The 20,752-nt window shown below is 33.9% G+C and overlaps 1 protein-coding gene and 2 pseudogenes across 1 annotated transcript; all 3 read left to right on the top strand.

Moving 5' to 3' along the window:
• Positions 1-1,791: 1,791 nt before the first annotated feature.
• Positions 1,792-2,379, top strand: LOC120204486 (annotated as a pseudogene).
• Positions 2,380-11,254: 8,875 nt separating this feature from the next.
• Positions 11,255-11,982, top strand: LOC120204505 (auxin-responsive protein SAUR32-like). Its single transcript, XM_039204569.1, has one exon. The coding sequence runs from the start codon at positions 11,385-11,387 to the stop codon at positions 11,700-11,702; it is 318 nt and encodes a 105-aa protein (XP_039060500.1). The 5' UTR covers positions 11,255-11,384; the 3' UTR covers positions 11,703-11,982.
• Positions 11,983-16,280: 4,298 nt separating this feature from the next.
• Positions 16,281-16,943, top strand: LOC120204504 (annotated as a pseudogene).
• Positions 16,944-20,752: the final 3,809 nt, after the last annotated feature.

Raw genomic sequence — 20,752 nt, 5'->3', positions numbered from 1 at the left:
GAAATCAATTTTTGGTAAAGAAGATGTATTGATGACAATTATTTTGGACAATATTTTAAAACTGGGAAAGATCTGAAGAAGTGTTTATGAGAATGTTTGAATTTCTTATTAGGACTTTCTTAGTTGGAAAAAGCCTATAAAGTGAAAATGTATCTCACGAAACTTGAAGTCTGATCCAGGTCGTCGAGCTAAACGACGTTAAATAAAGCACTTCAATAGGAGGCAATCCATTTTTTATTTCATTTCTTTAATTTAATTTAATTTAATTTTTTATTTTTACTTTTTATTTATTTATTTTTGTTATGTATTTATTTTATTTTTCTTTGATTTTTTAGGTATCTCAAATATTTTTTATCGAACTTAAATGGAGTTAATTGTGGTATTTTGGCCGAACAGTAGTTACGGTAGATCATCACGTGTGCAGTAGCACAATTCCATCTTTTTCACCCAACTTCAATCTACTTAGGTGTACCCCACACATTTATATAAACCAAAACTTCATCTCCTGAAACTATCCCACTAATTTTGAAATTCAAACACCATTTTTTTTATTTCTAAACCACTGTTTGACTTCACCATTAATCCTAGACCGCTAATATCTCTACACCCTTTACTTTTAATTTTAAACAAAAAATCAAATTTCATCTTAAACTCTTAACCGGCCCTACCTTTTCTTTTTAACTTTCCCCCACGTGACCCTTTAACGCCAATACCCCAAATTTTTTAGGGTAAACTATATCGATAATCTCTTTTGTTTTCGGTTTGACCGACTTTGGTCTCCAAAAATTAAGGAGAAATGGTACCATACATTATCGGTCCGTCCGGGTCTCTATGCTATTAATTTTGTTTAACCCCGTTTTATTTTAAGTCCTTTCTGTTGTAGTCACTAACATGGGTGAGGGACTGAAATCAGACGAATCGATAATGTTAGGGACTTAAATCAAACAGACCGATGGCGTTAATGACCATTTCTCCTTAATTTTTTTCGGTGACCAAAGTCCGTCAGACATTAAACATAGGGGACTATCGACATATTTTACCCATTTTTTATTTTTCCCAATTAGTCGCCTTGTCCATGTTCAAGTTTTTTTTTACACAAAACCATCGATCCAAACCACCATTTCTTGCAATCGTTCTTTCTCTGATCAATGTCATCGTCTCTCTGCTCATAATCATCAATTACTCGTTATCATGAAATTTTAAATATTGGTACATCTGACGGCTTCTCTTCCGAACAATCCATCATTAGTGTTGAGAGTTACTGCACAGCAGATCCATGCATGTTCATGCATTGGATGGTTGAGATGATTCTAGAAATAGTCTAGAAGCTAGTTGGTTATAGGTTTGTTATTCTTAGCTGTATAACAAAATGTTGTTAAGCAGTTTTTTTAAGCATTGTAAAGGTTGCTATATAAGATGATGTACAGGAAACGTGAGACTTCACTTCATCTTCTTTGATTGAATAAAGAGTGTGCATGAATTCTTGAAGTATGGCTGCTTTCTCACATGGTATCATTCGCCAAAGATCCTGACGTCATCTTTCTTCCACAGTTTCCATTCTATTTTTTTATCGGGTTCCTCAATCGCTTCAAACTTTCCTCTGCCGCCTCCTTCTCAGTTCCGTCATCAGCGACTACAGGGCCAAGATCGAGACCGATTTGTCATAGATTTGTGCCGGAATTGAAGCTCCTTGACGAGAAGCTTGTTCTGGCTGCTAGAATCGGCAATTCCAAGGTGTTTTACCTGAAAATGAAGGGGAAAATAAAAATAAACATCAGCTCTTGCAGATTCATGGCGAAGCTAAAGGAAAATGTACTGCTCAATGCATTCATTGCTCTTTTCTTGATATCAACAGCCACCGCCGCTGGCGACTCCCCCTTTGTCATCACTCACAAGAAGGCATCGCTCACCAGACTCAAATCTGACTTTGAACGCGTGTCCCTCTCCATCGAAATCTACAATCAAGGCTTCTCGACAGCATATGATGGGAGTCTTGTGGATCATAGCTGGCCTCAAGATGCATTTGATGTCATCAGTGGTAATATTTCACAGTCATGGGAGAAACTTGATGCTGGTGGTGTTCTGTCACTTTCATTTGAATTAGAGGCCAAAAGACAAGGAATGTTCTATGGTGCCCCTGTAGTTATCACTTTCTGTATTCCCACAAAGGTTGTTCCATAGGAGGCATATTCAACTTCGCTCTTGGCATTAGATATCCTCACCGAAATACCTCCCGAGAAGAAGTTTGACTGGGCCAAGAGATTGCTGGCTAAGTATGGATCTCAAACCTTTGTGATATCGATTGTGGCTCTTTTCGTCTATCTATTGGTTACCCCATCAAAATCCAGTGGTGCAAAAGCACACAAGAAGAAGTGCTAAGGATTTGTAGCTGAGCTCTGTTTGCAGTTCAAAAGGTTTTTTTTAATTGTTTTTGTTGTTTTAGAACTAGTTTCGTATGGATGTGCTGCATGGTGTTGCATTGATGGTTATTTTGGATTGTGCATCATCATGATTTGTTGCTTCTATCTCAAAGTGTAAAACAAATGTGTCAAGGAACCTTGTATAAGAGGATGAAGAAGAAAGAAATGAAGGTGAATAAGAAGAACGAAAGAAAGCATCGGCACTTCCGATTCAAGTCGAACGGAAGGAAGCATCGGCACTTCCGATTCAAGTCGAACGCAATGAAGCATCGGCACTTCCGATTCAAGTCGAACAGAAAGAAGCATCGGCACTTCCGACTCAAGTCGAATGGAAGGATGTATCGCACTTTCGTTTCAAGTGTTAATCTTTTCAACAAGAAGGTTGAGAAAGCAGGGAGAATGTTGAGAGTTACTGCACAGCAGATCCATGCATGCTCATGCATTGGATGATTGAGATGATTCTATAAATAGTCTAGAAGCTAGTTGGTTATAGGTTTGTTATTCTTAGATGTATAACAAAATGTTGTTAAACAGTTTTTTTAAGCATTGTAAAGGTTGCTATATAAGATGATGTATAGGAAACGTGAGACTTCACTTTATCTTCTTTGATTGAATAAAGAGTGTGCATGAATTCTTGAAGTATGGTTGCTTTCTCACAATTAGACACGATGAGTATTTCTATTTCCTCTCCATTGCTTTTAATCATATATTGGGACAATATGATTTAAATGAGGAGGTAAAACTTGCATCGATTTTTCTCTTGCTTATTCGATTGTTTGAATTTGAGCTATCTTGGTTGATACGTTGAAATTTCTTGTTGCCTATCCTAAATCTTGCTTTATCTCTTTGATTGCCTTATGTTTTGTGATCTTGCTTTTGTTGGAAATTAGGATGCATGATAATTAATTGGCATGACTAGTTTTTTCTTTAAATTTTTACTTGATGTCCCATGCATTTTTTATTGATATGTTCTTGACTTAGTACACATTACCCTTCATGTGAGGTTTGAGCTTAATGAGCATATATTTTCATTCTTGCTTATTATTTGATTGAGTGTGTCAGACTAGTTTTTGAAATTCTAGAACTTGTAATTTTATATATATCGAGACTACATATTTGAATTTATTGCTTTAGTGTGATAGGGGCATTAAGGATTTAGCCACTTCTCTTCCCAAAAAATTTTCCTACCCTTTTATTTTCCCATTACTGAACCAATTTTGTGATTTTTTCCATTTTCTTCATTTTACTTGTTTTAACCTGAGTCTTTTTTTATTTTATCCTCTTTTATTACCCTTTTCAGGACAGAGATGAATTTGTTCCACGAAAAAAATAGTAGCAAAAAATTAGAATAAAAGAAAATGTTCGGGAAAAAAAAGGGGTTGGTTCAAACAGTATCGAACATGAAAAAAAAATAGAAAAAAATTCGAAAAAAAAGAAAAAATAATATGTGAAAATAATTGGTTGTTTGATTTTTATATTTTGCATTTACGTCGTTTCTTTTGTTTCGTGGTTTGAGTTTATATGTTTTGCATCTCTTATCTTGATACTTGAAATAAATTTTAGACTTTTTTACTACCTTAACCTAAGCCTCATTACAACCTCTCAAAGACCCCTTGATTAATGCATTTTGTCCATTGTTAGTAGTGGAGATTTTATTTAATTACAAGCTTATGGTAATGTCTTGATTAGTTCCAGCTTGAGCGCTTTTCTTTACCCGAAACACTTTGAGCGATAATGAGTGAATCCTTGTGAGGTATTGAGTCTAGCTTCATTGAAATTAACAAATTATTGGGATGTCATGTTTTGCTTAAACTTGTTCCTAGTTATGCCTTTGCTTGATTGTTTCTTGATTTCGATAATTGTTATGATCTTGATTCGTTTGGTTGTCTTGGATATATTGTGAGATAAAGGATGATGACTTGAGATTTTAATGTGTTGATTGAGGAATACTTGAGGACAAACATTGAATAAGTGAGGGGGAATTTGATAATTGATTTATTTAGTTACTATTTTATCTTTAATTACTCCTTGTTGATTAAGTAATGTTGTTGATTTAGGCATTTTTATTATTATTTATATAGGAAGTTGAATTCTAGAAACAACACTAAAAAGGCAAAATTCTGCAGTTTTTATTTTCAGAAGTCAATGCTTGATTAGTGGACATGACTTTGGACATGATGATGTGTGACATGATAGTTTTTAGAAGGTTCAGTCAGCATTCTAGAAGGATAGACAGATGGACTAGAATTAGTTTAAATTTAAATTAAGAATTACCATTTGTTTTTAGGATTTTATTTGAATATTTTTTAGAATTTATCTTTAGTTATTTTTACTTCATTTTCAAGTTTTTAGAAAATCTATAAATACCCTCACATGCTAAAGCTTGAAACACGTCTCGATTTAGCTTTTGTTCTTAGCTTTCTAGTTTTATAAGAGTTTTCTTTTTCTCCTTCTATTTCACTTTTTAAATTTTAAGTTTATTTTTCTTTTCATTAATACATTCTAAGTATGACTTCCATCATGCTTAGGTAACTTTCCCATAAGCCAAAGGCTGAAGCAATGGCTCAATTCCGATTGTGAGAATTGAAAAACACCTAATAACTTCAGGTTATATTCTCAATTTTCTGCAAACTTGGATTGACAATCGGCCTTTCATTTAAAAACAAAATGCTTTCATTTTAAAAAGAGCTCGTTAGCTTGATTGTTGTTTTGATTTAACTTGGGAGGAAGAATCGGCTGAAAGTAAGTTCGACTTCCTGGGAGCACACTTAGCGGTGGTCCGTTAAGGGAAATTGAGATCGGATTCAATTCTCATTGAGACAATATAGTCCAAGTCAAGGTTTTCTAAATCTTAAATTGAGTTGGCGTTGGCGATGATAGTCGTTGTTAGTCCAAATAAGGACTAGGATCCAAAGATTGATTTTGGATTGTTGGTTTACCAGAGAGAAAAACAAGTTATAAGGGTTGGTCCTTGTAAAAAAATAATCGACATTAATTCGAAATAAAAAACTTATTCAATGATTAATTGGAATTGAGGCAAAGCGAGGCTTGAGGTTGTTTTTATCATATTAAATTTTCATCTTAATTTTACTTTCTCTTTAAATTCCTTAGATTTAATTATTCATTTTATTTAATTTACATTCATTTTCTTTCAAACAAATTTCCCCCATTTACTTTCCATTTTCGCCCACATTAAAATCAAAAGCCTCCTACATTAGAAACTCTAAAGTCCCTGCTAATCAACCCTTCTTTTCTCTACTGCACTATTTAATTCTTTCTTTTATTTGAGATTAAAGATAATTATATGACAGTAAAACGATGCTTGTCAAACTATAATGGCATATTTAGTGCCTTGTAACTGTAATTGCACAATATGTGCACTATAAATGTACATGTAATGTAGAACACGGTATCACTGTACCTATAATTCCGAATACATAAATGTATATGGTAACTGTATTGTACACGAATGTACCTCTGTATGATCGATCAATAATACTTCACCTCATGGCATGCCAATTGTACCACTAACTCTCAAGTCACATACGCTGGGTTTTTGTTAAAATCATATATCATTTTGTATATAAAAATTCCATATGAAAATTATCAAAGTCATATACTATTTCACATTTATTCAAAACATTCATATATATGCAAATATGGTAAAAATCTCATAAACTATGAATTGGTATTTTATACTAAAAAAATTCAAATATCATGTAATAAAATTCATATAAAATGTATTGGGTAATTCATACCTAAAATCATCTAAAAATCATTTAGTAAATCAATATAAAAAATATTTCATAAAATAATTCAAATTGTTTTCATTATAAAACATTAGAGGTTAGCTCATCACAAGTCGTCCTCATATTTTATATAAAATAAGTAAAATGCACTCAGATGATGTCTCACTAACGCTTTATTACTACATTTGCTTTTACTCTTCTACTACATCCCTCGCTTTTTATTATCTTCGCTCTTGATTACGATCACAATCTACAAGAAAATCATTTTCCCGACATATACAATTTCAAACATATATTAGTACTTTAACTAGTATAATAAGCTTGGGTTCGTATAAAAATGTCATGAATGTATGTTCGATACTAATCTCTTTCACTAAACAGAAAACTAACTTTAACTCTATCAAAATACCCTATCAAGTCCTTTAAATAGTTATATATCACAATAATTAACTTAACTTTTTAATACTCCACATTTAGCCACCAATAAATATTTCTTTGAAAATTATCCCAACATTTCAAGAACATCCAAAATGGTCCTATATCATGTCACTTAATTCCATTGATCCATTTTAAATTCTACTGATTAAAAATATCAGAATAATATTACTAACCTCATACTATTATCCTTCAAATTTTCGTAAACTTCTGATTCGATCTAAATATTTGAATATTTTACTGAAATTTATTGCTTCCTAGTTTTTTACACAGTCTCCATATGAAAATATGAATTCCATAGAGAATCCATTCTTAAGGATGAACAATTCATTTATGAAAGAATTTTTTTTTTGGGAAAATTACCACATTGGTCCTTAAATATTTCCCAAATTTCTATTTTAACAACAAAACTTTTCAAAATTTACATTTTGGTCACTTGTCAAAAATTTTGACAATTTCCCGATGGCACATGGGTTGTTGCATTATATGAACTCATCCAAGAATGGTATTAATAACGTCACAACACTTAAACTCGATGTCGAAAAGGTTTATGATGGAGTTGAATTGGTCTTCCTTCAAAGTGCCATGATAAAGCTTGGCTTTAAAATTATGTTTATTGATTTAGTTATTAAGTCTGTTACCACTGTTTTCTTTACAACTCGAGTTAACAGCTCATTAACAAGAGATTTCATCCCTAGTCGAGGTCTCCGTCAGGGAGATCCGTTATCTGCCTCCTTTCTTTTTGTGACACAAGGCTTATCATCACTATTTCATAAAGCTTGGTTATCAGAGGCATCAAAGACATTCGAGCTTCTCAGAATGGGCTTCGTGTCTGCCACCTCTTGTTTACGGATGATAGCTTGGTACTCCTTAAAAACTCCATTTCTGAGGCTAATTATATTAAAAATATTTTGGGGATTTATGCTAAATAGTCATTGCAAAGGATTAATCTCTATAAATTCATGATTTATTTTAGTTTGAATAAAATTAATGCTCATCACACTAGAATGACGAATATCTTTGGTATTCAGGTGGTAGACTCCCTTGGACACTATCTTGGTCTCCCGTTACACATCGATAAAAAAACGAGAAATTTCGGTTACTAACGTGACAAAGTCAATACTAGAGTCATTGGATGGACTAAGCAATTATTATCTTACGAAGGAAGGGACGTGTTCCTTAAAGTTGTTGCTCAAGCGTTACTCCAACACACTATGACTTCGTATTTATTGCTTGAGCATTTACTTATTGAAATTACTGAGATTGTGCGTCAATTTTGGTGGACAAGGAAAATCTCAGAATGTGGCTGGCCCCTTCTAGCTTTGTCTACCATATGTAAACCCAAGGGTGTGGGTGGTCTAGGACTCCGAGATCTCCATTCATTTAATATAGCCAAGCTAGGTAAACGGGTGTAGAGGCTCATCAAGGTATCGGATTTGTTGTTTGCTCGAGTGCTTCGCGCAAAGTATTACCCTGATGCGAATGTGTTGAATGCTAAAATAGGTAGCAAGAGCTCGTATGCATGGAAATGGATTCATAAAGCATTAAACGCTTTATCTAAATCTTTGTTCTGGCGTGTTGGATGTTATAGTGTTGCACATATATTTAAGGATAAGTGGGTAGGCACTATGTTAACAACGCTAGCAGGTACCTATAGCAATGCCTCGATGCATGAGGCTCGGTGTGGAGACTTCATGCAACATAACCAACCTCAATGGGATAGGGCATAGGTTTTAGAGATTTTCATTGCCCAGGATGCTGAAATAGTGCTTCATGTTCCAATTGCTCCTTGTTATAATGATAGTATTGTATGTGAAAATCATGATTCAAGCAGCTACTCCATGCGGTCAACATACTGGTCGCTACAAAAGGTAACCCACACCTCGGAGACAATATCCAAACTTTGGAAATCCATGGCCAAAACTGAAAGTACTCCCAAAGCAAGTATTTTGTATGGCGTTTTACCCATGGGGCTCTTCCAATCGGAGCTAGGATACGAGCAGTTGTTCATGGAGACGGGCTGTGTCCCCTGTGCAAGGTTGATATTGAAAAGACAATGCATGTTGTTCGGGACTAGCCCTTGGCGTTAGAGGTATTGCGATTTGTCGGTTCCCAGGTTTAGTTTTCTCTACTATTTGTACTTCCCCTTTTATATGGTTAGAAATTGTTCTTGCTACACTTGGTCTTGTGGAGTTTGCAGGTTCCTGATGCTGTTGTGGAACTCGATAGTTAATGAAGGGCGTTCCCAACCTACCTGGGTGCTGGTTGCTAATGCCCGTATGTTGCACCGTAAGTTTCTTGTTGCTTACAGAAATATCAACACCATAGTATAAAATAGCAATTGCAGCATCTGTCGTGGTTGCGGATGCTGCGAACGTTATGTAGCATGTTGCGGCTGTAGCGGGCGTGATTTTTTAACATGTTGCGGCTGTCACGGGCAGTTGCGTTGCTATAATATTGCGTCACGGTGGCCTTCAAAACTGTTACGATGCGGCCGTTACACTGCTTTACGGCCGCAATTTAATACTATGATCAACACTAATGTTCGTCGACATCGTGTTTTTGATCGATGGAGTCCTCCAAATGGTGGGGTGATCAAAATTAATGCCGATGGCGCCTTCGATCACATTTCTAAGATTGTCATTGTAGTAGTCACTGCACGTGATGGAATGAGTGCAGTGCTTGGTGGTTTGGCTATTCCATCTGCTAGTTGTTTCAAATCCGAACTTGCTAAACGTCATGAACTTGTCGCTGTTATCAACTTGGCGTTAGAAGAAGGATGACAACATGTTATCTTCAAGCTCGACTCTACTATGATGGTTAATAAATTCAATAGTACGAAACTTGATGATTCTATGTTAAGGGTTCATATGTGATCTATTCGTAGTAATTGTACTGTGGTTTTTGTTCGTAGAAAGACAAATAGGGTGGCTCACATTCTCGCTCAGAGAGCACTCAAGTCACATGTCTCTTTTTTCTTTGACTTGGTTATCCCGAGTTTATTACTAAAGATGTAATGACTGATTTTTTTTCTCCATAATTAATAGATTGGTCGGTGCTCTTTTTCTCTTATAGGATCTTAAGCTTTTATTGATAGGAGGGATATTTAATAAGGTCAATATATTTAAAAAAACAAAAGAAGCTTTAATGGAACCTCTACATTATTGCTCAGCATAGATAATCTAGACCTGGATTGGATCCAAATCAAACGGTTACAAAGCTTTTAGTAACCTTTGGACTTGAGATTGGTAAATTTGGCATCAATTTGAGCTTTTATTTTGTCTTTTGGGTTTACTGTCAGTCATTGTAGATGATAACGATCACTTCATAAATTCACAGATTAACATATGTATAAAACTTTAAAATATATAGTGAAAATAATCTCAGTGACCGAAAATATTTTATAGTTAAAATATCACGATCACGACCACGACCACGACCACGACGGGACGGCGGCGGCAGCGGTGCGCGAGAGTCCCCCTTGTTCTCTTCCACTCAACATGGAAGTGGGAAATCCAAGCCTTAAATACTCATTCTCAATAGTGTTTCCAATACTATGTGGGATTTAGCATTGCAAACACTTGAGAATCTTTTACACTATCGCAATACATTCTTTATTGTTTCAAACTAAGATCTTACAAATGGCTTGGGAATCTTTTACACTATCGCAACACATTCTTTATTGTTTCAAACTCCACGTGAATTTGGAATAGTTAAAATGTAAACTTATTTTGGATTTTTCACTATCGCAACACTTTTTCACTATCGCAACAACACGTTTTTTAAACTCTCGCAACACATTGTAACTATCGCAACACATTTTAACTATCGCAATACATTTTTCAAAATCGCGTTGCGAATCTGGATATTCGCGTTGCGAATTTGGAAACTGAGTTGAAAAATTAGAGTTCGTGTTGTGATTTTATGGTCATTTTGGCAAATCTAAAAAAAGTTGGTCAAAATCGTATATTATAAGGTATTTTCGGTCACTGAGGTTATTTTCTCAAATATATATATATATATTAAAAGTTTTTATATTTAGTTTTGAAAATTCAAATAAATATATAACAGATTAAATTTTTATAAAATATAAAAAAAATCCCATTTATAACAGAAGTGAAATAAAATGAACTCGTTAAATCATCACATAAATATCTTTGTTTTTTTTCCTATTGAAACCCTAATATCTAATATCGCATTCAGTTGTATCATCACTCAATCCACTGTCGTTTGATAGTCCGTTGAGTGGAATTGAAACCGTCAAATAAAAGCATTCTCACTCATCATAAGTAGAGGAGCAAAAGACTGATATTAAGTTATCGGTTTTTAGATAATCCTTATCTTATAGTCAAAACGACATCTTGCATGTCGTGTGTGGAAGCTCTTCACTCACCATCCACGTGTCCATCTCGCTATCCACGGTTTGCCATTCCTAGCCATTTCGTCCGTTACAACAACAGACTAATCAATCTTCTCCTTTTTATCATCTCCATCTGATTCCCTTTAAATCAAACGTCTAGGAATCAACTTATACACAAACAACAAAACCCTAGTGCTTTCCGAATCAGATAAACCTTTTTTCTCTGTATTTTTAATCTTCTGACCTCAGTTTTGGTTGGTTCAAGTTTACCATGTTGACGTTGGGTTCTCAATAACGTCCCAAAGTTTGTCACATACTATATATCTTCCAACAACCCTTTGCGAAGGACCCCCTACTCTTCTTCTTTGTTTTGTTTTGTTTTGTTTTTATAAACTCTTCTTCTTTGTTAGTGTAGGAGAAATGGGTAGTGGAGAGAAAAGTTGGAGGAACTTTCATTTACCGCATCAAGGGAAGAAGCAAACGAGGGATGTGCCGAAGGGGTGTTTGGCGATAAGGGTGGGGTCACAAGGGGAGGAGCAGCAGAGATTTGTGGTGCCTGTTATGTACTTTAATCATCCCTTGTTCCTTCACCTGTTGAAAGAAGCCGAGGATGAGTACGGGTTCGACCAGAAGGGGACCATCACCATCCCTTGTCATGTTGAACAATTTAGGAATGTACGGTGCTTGATTGATAGCGAAAAGCCCCTTCATCATCATGTCGGATGTTTTAGGGTTTGATTTGTGTGTGTGTGTGTGTGTTGGGGGGTGTAAATCTGTGAGGAGTTTTCTTCTTAGATCAGATGGGTTTGCTTTGGTTGATGAAGATGATGCAAGGTAATGTGGACAAATGTTGGTTGCAATTGTAGTGACTTTGGCTATTTTGTTAGGAATCGTAATGGAAAAAGCAAGAAAGTAAATGCCTTTTTCTTTTGTTAAATGTTTGTTCTCCTTTTTTTTTATTTAATAGATGAAAGGATTTTGGCATCATTAGAAATAGACAAGGGCTCTCCTCTCGGTAGGGTCATTGCTAGTGCTTTAAGTTTGAAATATTTGGCACTCTCAGCCAATTATGGAATTAATATTTTGATTAATTTTAGAACATGATCTAAGATGATAGGCCTCTTTGTTTTTTGGTTGTTACGATGGAAAGTAAACGTTCATGGTATTTATCAAGAAGAAAGGTGGAGTCATGAGAGTATGAACCATTGTTTTAGATATGAGAATTCTTCGTAATGGGTGAGCAACTGTATCCCCTGCATTCTATGCTACACGAGTAAAACTTAACTGAGATTTCTTATTGGCAATTTCTGACTCAAACATCAACATGTGTAACTGTCTTATTTGGACCACATTTGAATGCGGGTATCGACAGAGTCAACAAAGTCAGATAATTTTGATTGTGTCATGTTTTTTGTGTTGGTATGTTCATATGAAATCATTAGTTGATATCAAGTTTGCATCTAAGGTATATATATGGGGGGATTCATTATTTTTTATATAAATTAAAACATCTCCTTCTCCATCTCCAGGTAAAGGTGACAATCATATCATTCGGATTGGATCATTCAGATTGAATCATTTCAGATTGGGTTGCTTTGGGTCAGGTTGCATTTGATTTAGGTTCGGTTCAGATCGAATCGAATTGAATCTAGTTCGGGTTTAGTTCAAGTCAAGTATCGGTTCGGGCCAAAATCGAATCGCTTGATTTTCGGGTCAGGTCAAAATTGGAACTGTTGGCTTTCGGGCTGGGTTAATATCTGATCAGTTGGTTTCAATTCAGGTCAATATCCGATCAATTGGTTTCGGTTCGGGTCAATTTAGGTTTATTTCGGTTCAAGTAAACTTTTAGATTTTTAGTTTAATTCCTCAACCTCCGTCGTTTTTAATCGTCATAATCGTCGATGCTACTCTATATTACTTGTGGTTCAGGAATTTTATGTGACAATATATTGTTGAATCCTAATTTCGAGGCTAGAAGTTTTAATTTAAATCAATCGAATCAATAAATCATTAAAATCTAAAATTGAAGATCAAAGTGAAATTTTTGGAAGTATAATAATAACTTTATAAATCCTAATAAATTTTAGGATTGATTGTAATATTAGCCCTCAATAGTTTTTACTTTTATTATAACCGTATCATATTTAAAAAATACATAGTAATATATATATACTAATTTAATTTAATTTTCATATTATTTTATTAAAACACGTTACCTCACTGCCATTTCATTATAATCTTGGTCTCCAATTTCAAATTGCAAATTTACAATCCCTAGTTCCTTCACTCATGGTCGGTTACCTTTCTCGCAGTTTCACTCACTCATTGTTGCGGTGCTTCCATCGTCCCTCACCATCACTCGTCACAAGCAGTCAGAGACCTAAAACCAGCCAACGTCATTACGTCAGGTATTTTCTCAGTTTCAACCTTCGCCATTATCAATCTTCACCCTTTAATTGTCATGTCTTCATGATTATTGAATTATTAGGCACTAAAATACGAAATATTATTCTATTTACAAGTTAGTTCTCACCTTAAGCAATGTTGATTTATGATCTCTGTCACATTGATTCACTGCACACTAGGAATAATATTTATAGTATTTTGCTAGACTTACTTTAGGATTGGAGTATAGAATATAAGATTTTTTTCTGTCACATGCTTCAATTAATTATAAATTCAAGATGATTTGAATGATACTTTTAATGCTCGAGGGACCATGTTATATAGAGGGGCTTATTTTCATGTTCTATGTGTTGCACATGTATTTAATCTCATTTTTAAGGATAAATTTAAGGTCATTGAACATATTGTTATCAAGATACGAGATTGTGTGAAGTATACTAAATGGTCATAATCAAGAAAAAAATACTTTTCAACACAGCGTAAAATTAGCAATGATAGAAGAAACTAAAGTGTTCTGGCTATTTTATACCGTGAAAGCATATGGTTGTTATTGATTCTTCTTTCCACCATTGTCCAGACACCAAAGAGTGGGAAATGGTTGAGAAAATTTGAGATATTTTAGAAACATTTTTTTGATATTGCTGAGTTATTTTCAGGAAGTGATTATACTAATGCAAATTTGTACTTTGGTAATGTTTGAAAAAATTATACTTTTGAGAGCGTTGACAAGAAGCAATGACCCAGTTTTGAAAACAATGACATAATCTGAAAATCACAAGCGTAAATTTGATTTTTTTGCAGTAAGTTTCTTGTTTTGTTAACTTTTTATTGTTTTCGTATTTATTTTCTTTATTCTATTTCCTTATTTTTGTTTTTAATTTTATGTATGTTATTTTTATTATCTATTTTCTATAACATGTATTCTCTTTTTTACTTTCTAGTTTTTTTATGCATTTGTTGTATTCTATTTTTCATATATTATATCTATATTGATTTTTTTGTATTCTTACTTTTATTTATTTTTTTCATTTTCTGTCGGGGTATTTTACTATGTTCACTTTTTCTTTGTTCACTATAGTTTGTTTTTATTTTACTATTTTCTAGGTTTACTATGCATTTGTTTTTATTTTATTTACAAATCTTTAATTTTTTTTTCTAATTTTTATTTTATTTTATTTTATTTTATTTTTCTTTTATATATTTGTTTATTTTTCCTTTTATTTTTTATTCTCTGTTTTATATTTTTCTAAGACTATGACAAGAAAGAGGCTATGTTTTCTTATTGCACAAACATACAATTTGATGTTTATTTAGAGGATCCTAAAATGGATAGGAAAGTGTTTCTAAGCATCCTTAATTTTTGGAAAGAAAATGAGCATCGATATGGAAAGCTTTTTCATCTTGCTCGAGATATATTGATTGTGCCCCTCACAACTGTTCCGTGGCGGATCCAGAAATTTAGATATGGGGTCTAAAAATTTTAATAGTCTTCTTTTCAATATAATGGGTATGCAAAATTTCTTTTTTTTCTTATTTTAATATATTGAACTATATTGAATATCTAATCTAAAATAATGGGTGTGCATTTGACCCCTATGTGGCCATATGCATCCGCCCCTGCAACTGGTTGCTTCAGATTCAACTTTAAGCACAGAAGTTCGAATTTTGAATAAGTGGAGAAGTTCTTATATCCCTGAAAATGTAAAATCTTTGATAACATCTCGTAGTTGCACTACAGCAAAAGTGTTATGCAGCGGCGTTTTTAGCGGCGCTTTTAGGGAAAACGCCACAAAATTTAAGGATGTAGCGGCGTTTTTTCAACAAACTCCGCAATAGGGTGGTAATTTAGCTTCGTTTTTATATAAACATCGCAATAGAGTTGTTTATAGTGACGTTTTCTAAAAAAACACCGCAATAGAGTAGTAATTTAGCGGCGTTTTTATATAAACGCCGCAATAGAGTTGTTTATAGTGACGTTTTCTAAAAAAACACCGCAATAGAGTAGTAATTTAGTGGTGTTTTTATATAAACGCCGCAATAGAGTTGTTTATAGTGGCGTTTTACAAGAAACGCCGCAAATGGGTCGTACATTAGTGGCGTTTTTATATAAACGCCGCAATAGAGTTGCTTATAGTGTCGTTTTACAAGAAACGCCGCAAATGGGTCATACATTAGTGGCGTTTTTCTGTAAACGCCGCAATTGATTTTAACAAACGTGGCGTTTTTAATTAAAAACGCCGCAATTATTTACACATCAGCGGCGTTTGTAATGTTAAACGTCGCAAAGCCAGTTTTAAAACTCCTGAAGCCCTAGCCATTCTTCCTTATTGATTTGTCTACGATTTTCCGATTACAATTTACCCAGAAAACACCAGTAGCCATCTCCTTCACTGCGCCGTGCCTTCTTCGTCTCCGGCGTCGTCGCATTTCGCCATACCCAGGTTAGGCTTTCTTTCTCTCCAGTCGTTTGCCCTCTCAGCGGCGTGTTGATTTTTTACTTTAACGGAGTTAACGATTTAGAGTAAATGAGATAACGATTTAAAGTTTAAAAAATAAAATATTTGAAAAAATATTTTAGAGGACAATTTAATACAAATAGTATACTTTAGGAGACAATAATATATTTAAGTCTTTAATTTACTTATAACATGAAAATTTGAATAATATAATTTGTTTCTGACATATTAATATTCCATGTCGAATTAGCATTGAAATACAAATTAATGTAAGCATCTAAATATTTTTGATATGTTTGGTTGGAGTGTTCACACTTCTCATTGGTGTTATTGAAAACAACACGGATCGTCTCTAAAGGATCTTCAACCGTCGATAAGTGCACAATCTAACGGGTCCCAGTCCCCTCTCATTGCACCCCGCCTAAACTACCGCTACAAAACGTGCCAATCTCGCTTTATTTTCTGCACCGCGATTTGTCAAAGCTGAGAATTTTATACTTCTTGAAGCGTTAAAATCATTTTTTTCACGTCTGTCTCTAGCAATGGATGCCGGAGTTAAAGTACAGAAAGGTGCTGGTGGAAGAAAAGGCGGCGGCCCAAAGAAGAAGCTAGTTTCAAGGTCCATCAAAGCTGGCCTCCAATTCCCCGTCGGAAGGATCGGCCGCTACTTAAAGAAATGAAGGTATTCGCAGAGTGTCGGAACCGGAGCTCCGGTTTATCTCGCCGCTGTTCTCGAGTACTTAGCAGCCGAGGTAACTGAAAGCTAGAGCAAGTCATCGCATAAGTTAATTGTTGTTATTTGTAGTTCGTAATTCGGTTTTGAATTGGGAATCCAGGTTCTAGAATTGGCCGGAAACGCAGCACGTGACAACAAGAAGAACAGGATCATCCCAAGACACCTTCTACTCACCGTGAGGAACGACGAAGAACTGGGAAAGCTTCTCGCCGGCGTTACTATTACTCACGGTGGCGTTTTACCGAACATTAACCCTGTTCTTCTCCCAAAGAAGACTGAAAATGCCTCTTCTAAAGAATCGAAATCTCCATCAAAGGCAACTAAATCTCCCAAGAAAGCTTGAATTTATCAATTAACTTCTAATATTAGGGTTCATCTCATTTGCAAGATTTATATGATTTCTTTGACCGTAGGATTTTGCTTGTAGTTGTTGAGGTGGGGGAAAAGATTAATATATTTTATCTCGGCGGAAATGAAACCACGGATTTTAAAAATTAAACTAAAATTAAGCTAAAATTTTGTTTGTAGGAAAACGCCGCTAAATATCAACATCTTCTACGGCGTTTGTAGGAAAAACGCCGTTAAAAATAAACATCTATTGCGGCGTTTGTGAAGAAAACGCCGCTAAACATCAACGCCTATTGCGGCGTTTGTCTGCCAAATGCCGTTAAATATCAACACCTATTGCGTCTTTTTCTGAAAAACGCCGCTAAATATCAATACCTTTTGCGGCGTTTCCTCAACAAACGCCGCTATATGTTGTCACCTATTGCGGCGTTTTTTTGTTGAAAAACGCCGCAAACTTTAGCGGCGCTATTTTTAGCGGCGCTTTTAGCGGCGTTTGTCTTTACGCCGCAGGTGTTTTTAGCGGCGCTTAAAAACGCCGCTATAAGTAAAAAAACGCCACAACAAGCCACTTTTGCTGTAGAGTTGTTTGTTCGGTTATGAATTTTTATTGTCTTTTCCTTTTTATTTCATATATTAAAACTAGTTTATTATATTATCTTCTTGAATTATTAGTTTTTTACCTATGTTTTAAATTAAAATTTACATTGCATAATTTTTTTTCTTTCACTAATAATTTAAATAAGTTAATAATATTTTTTTTATTTTTCGTACAACTACAGAAAATGACGAGTTTATTGGCTTCAATGTGAATTGGACTGTAACAAAGTCAATAGTTGATGCATATGTTATTTGTGTTTACTAATATTATAAGATTTAATATGGTTGAATACTTGAGTTTAACTTTTTGAGAAAACTTGTTTAAGTTTCATTCAGAAATTCTTTTTTTTTTTAATATAACTGAGTTTGACATACATGAATAGTTGAGTATTAGTATTTGACTTGATTTGTATTTTCATATCAGTTTTGAATTAGAACTCTTTAGTTGAAATTTGTATTCAAAATTTATTTTCTTTTAAAGTTAACTATAGTCAACCATCTAAATGATGTAAATTAAAATTATCACTTAAATTAGAATTTTTAGTTTGAATAATTTTATTTTATAATCCTTCATACCAAATAATGTTTTGAAATAATTTAAAAGTTATTGCATTTGATATAGAGATGATTTTTTTACTAAAGGAATATTATATTAAACCATTAAATTATTATTAGAAGTGATTATTAGTAGTATAATATAAAAAGAGAATAAAATATATATCATTTTACTATGTATCAATGCTAAAAATAGATAACAATAATAATAATAATAATAATAATAACAACAACAACAAATTATTCATTTACTTAGAACCAATTATCAGGTTAAAATCGGGTCGAAGTTTGATTCGATTCAGATATGGGTAAATCGAATTCGGATTATTTTTTGTTCGGGTTACTTTCGGTTTGTGTTGCTTTCAGTTCGGGTTAATTTTGATTCGAGTTGCTTTCAGTTTCGGTTGATTTTAGTTCAGTTTGCTTTCAGTCCAACTAAAATTCAAGTATGTTTCGGTCTGATTCGGTTTATTTCAGGTTTCATAATGATTTTGGGTCATTCTGTTCAAGTCTATATCGAGTCTCGAATTAAATAAATCGATTCGGGTAATTAGTTACGTGACAAATTTGCCAGGTTTATCTCCAGGTACTCTTATATACCTTATTTTATTATCATTTTATTACATCAAACCATAGAAAGTGTACTGTTGATCTGAAAATCGTGTTTTCAAAGCATATATTAAATAAAGAAATAAGTTATGAAAATAGAAAAAAAAAAAGGAAATGATATTCGTGGGATTGAACTTTAAATGCATATTCCCCAACCACGAAGAAAGGTGAAAAATAATTAGAGGAAGGCGAAACATTAAAAATAATGAATAGCATACTTCCATGTGGAATTCAACTCAAATGAAATTCATGCTTTCAGAGTAATGCCATAAACTGTTGCTATTCGTGCTTTTAGAGTGACGATAGAGGAAAGCAAAACAACACACTTCTTTTTATATTTTTAAAAGAAAAAATAATTTAGGAAAATCAAAATATGAAAGGAAGTTTTGTATCATAAGCTAATATGATACTACTGGCTGAGTATCAATACTGGAGTGAGTATCGATACCAAAATAGGTTTGATGTTTTGAAAAATACCTCAGTATCTAGAGTATTGATACTCCCTTGAGTACCAATACAAAAAATGGCTACTGGAATCTGATTTGTACCCGCTATCAATATAACCCTGTGGGTATCAAAGTCGGACCTACAATATCGATACTCTTTGAATGAGTATCGATAACCTTTCCCAAAATCTTCCTATTTTTACTATGGTTGAAGAATAGTATCAATATTATTCTTATAGTACTGATAATTGTGCTCATAAATACCCTATTTTGTGCATGAAAAATACTAACTTTCATCTCCAGACGTCCTACTGAGGTTCCCATTTATTATTAGAGTCTTATGTGTGATCAAAGGGATCATAAAGAGGTTTTTTAACATACTGAAACATCAAAAGATGCAAGCTACCATGAACGTGCTTCATAACTCATGCAACCTACCAAAACACACCTAATAACCTGCATGTGGTAGAGTTGAGTTAGAAGTGTATAACCTTTGATTCTAAGCTGCTGGAAGTGTCCACGGCTCAACCCATGACAACTTTTCTTTCCCTCTTGCTTTGGAGCACTCTCCAACTTCTCTCATTAAGCAAGACATCAAACATTTGAGTTACTAACTGAGTTTAGAGGTTAATAAGGGTTTAAGAATGTAACATCCCAAAATCGGGCTAGTGACTAAAGTGGAAATTTTTGAAATTTGGTTATCAATTTAGTAAATTTAAAAGTTCAGGGACTTAAATAGGAATATTTCTTGTAGTGGATTAAATAGAAAGGATGGAAATAATGAAGGTTATTTTGGTCTTTTTAGTTTTAAGGATATTTTATCTCCTTTATTAGGAGATAAACACGTGAAAAGTTAAGAAATATACAGAAACATTTCTTGTTGCTTTCTTCTCCTTATTCCCGTCAGCCCCAGCTCAAAGGTGAGTTAAGTATTAGTTGTTTATTTCTTGGATTTTTAAGTGGGTTTTTATTCTTTGGGTCTTATATAAGCTTAAGTAAAGCTTATATAAGCTTAAAACATCAAGAGAAGAGAATTAGAAAGGAAAATGTAAAAAGGGTGAAGAAATGAATTTTTGGTATGAAAAAGTTTTTGAAGTTTTATTAATAAATTTGACTTGTCATAAGAGGGATTAAGAATTATAAAGTATTAGAAACGAATTTAGAACACATGGAAAGTTTTGTAGAATTCTTAAATTAAAGAGTTATAATGAGTTATTGAAGATGATGAAGTGTTATAGTGTTAAAAGATTGTTTAAATATGTATAGTTGGGTGTAAAGGCATGAAGAGAGTTAAATAAGTATAGTTTGGGTAAAGTTTTGGGAATTTTCGAGTTAAAGAAGTCCATTATGGGTTAGTAGTATCGGTATTGGTTGAGTAGATACGATACTAGAAGGCAAAGTTTGGGGTAATTATGCGTAGGGTATCGATACTGAATGAACAATATCGATACCATAAGGAAGAAGAGTGTTAAAGCTTCATGGTGTATTGATACTGAAGTGATAGTATCGGTACCATGAGTATCGATACCAATAGGGAGGTATCGATACCATTCTTGGAATGAAATTACAGAATGTCGATTAGGTATCGATACCATGAGATGGTATCGATACTACAAGCATTAAGGTATCGGTACC

Source organism: Hibiscus syriacus, unplaced genomic scaffold, assembly GCF_006381635.1.
Source record: "Hibiscus syriacus cultivar Baekdansim isolate YM2019G1 unplaced genomic scaffold, ASM638163v2 tig00010968_pilon, whole genome shotgun sequence".
Classification (NCBI taxonomy): Eukaryota; Viridiplantae; Streptophyta; class Magnoliopsida; order Malvales; family Malvaceae; genus Hibiscus; species Hibiscus syriacus.
The sequence above is the reverse complement of the archived record's forward strand: the minus strand, read 5'-3'. Positions and strand labels throughout refer to the sequence as shown.

Coding starts and splice junctions, on each gene's coding strand:
- LOC120204505 (XM_039204569.1), top strand. CDS start 11,385: ATGGGTAGTGGAGAGAAAAGTTGGAGGAACTTTCATTTACCGCATCAA.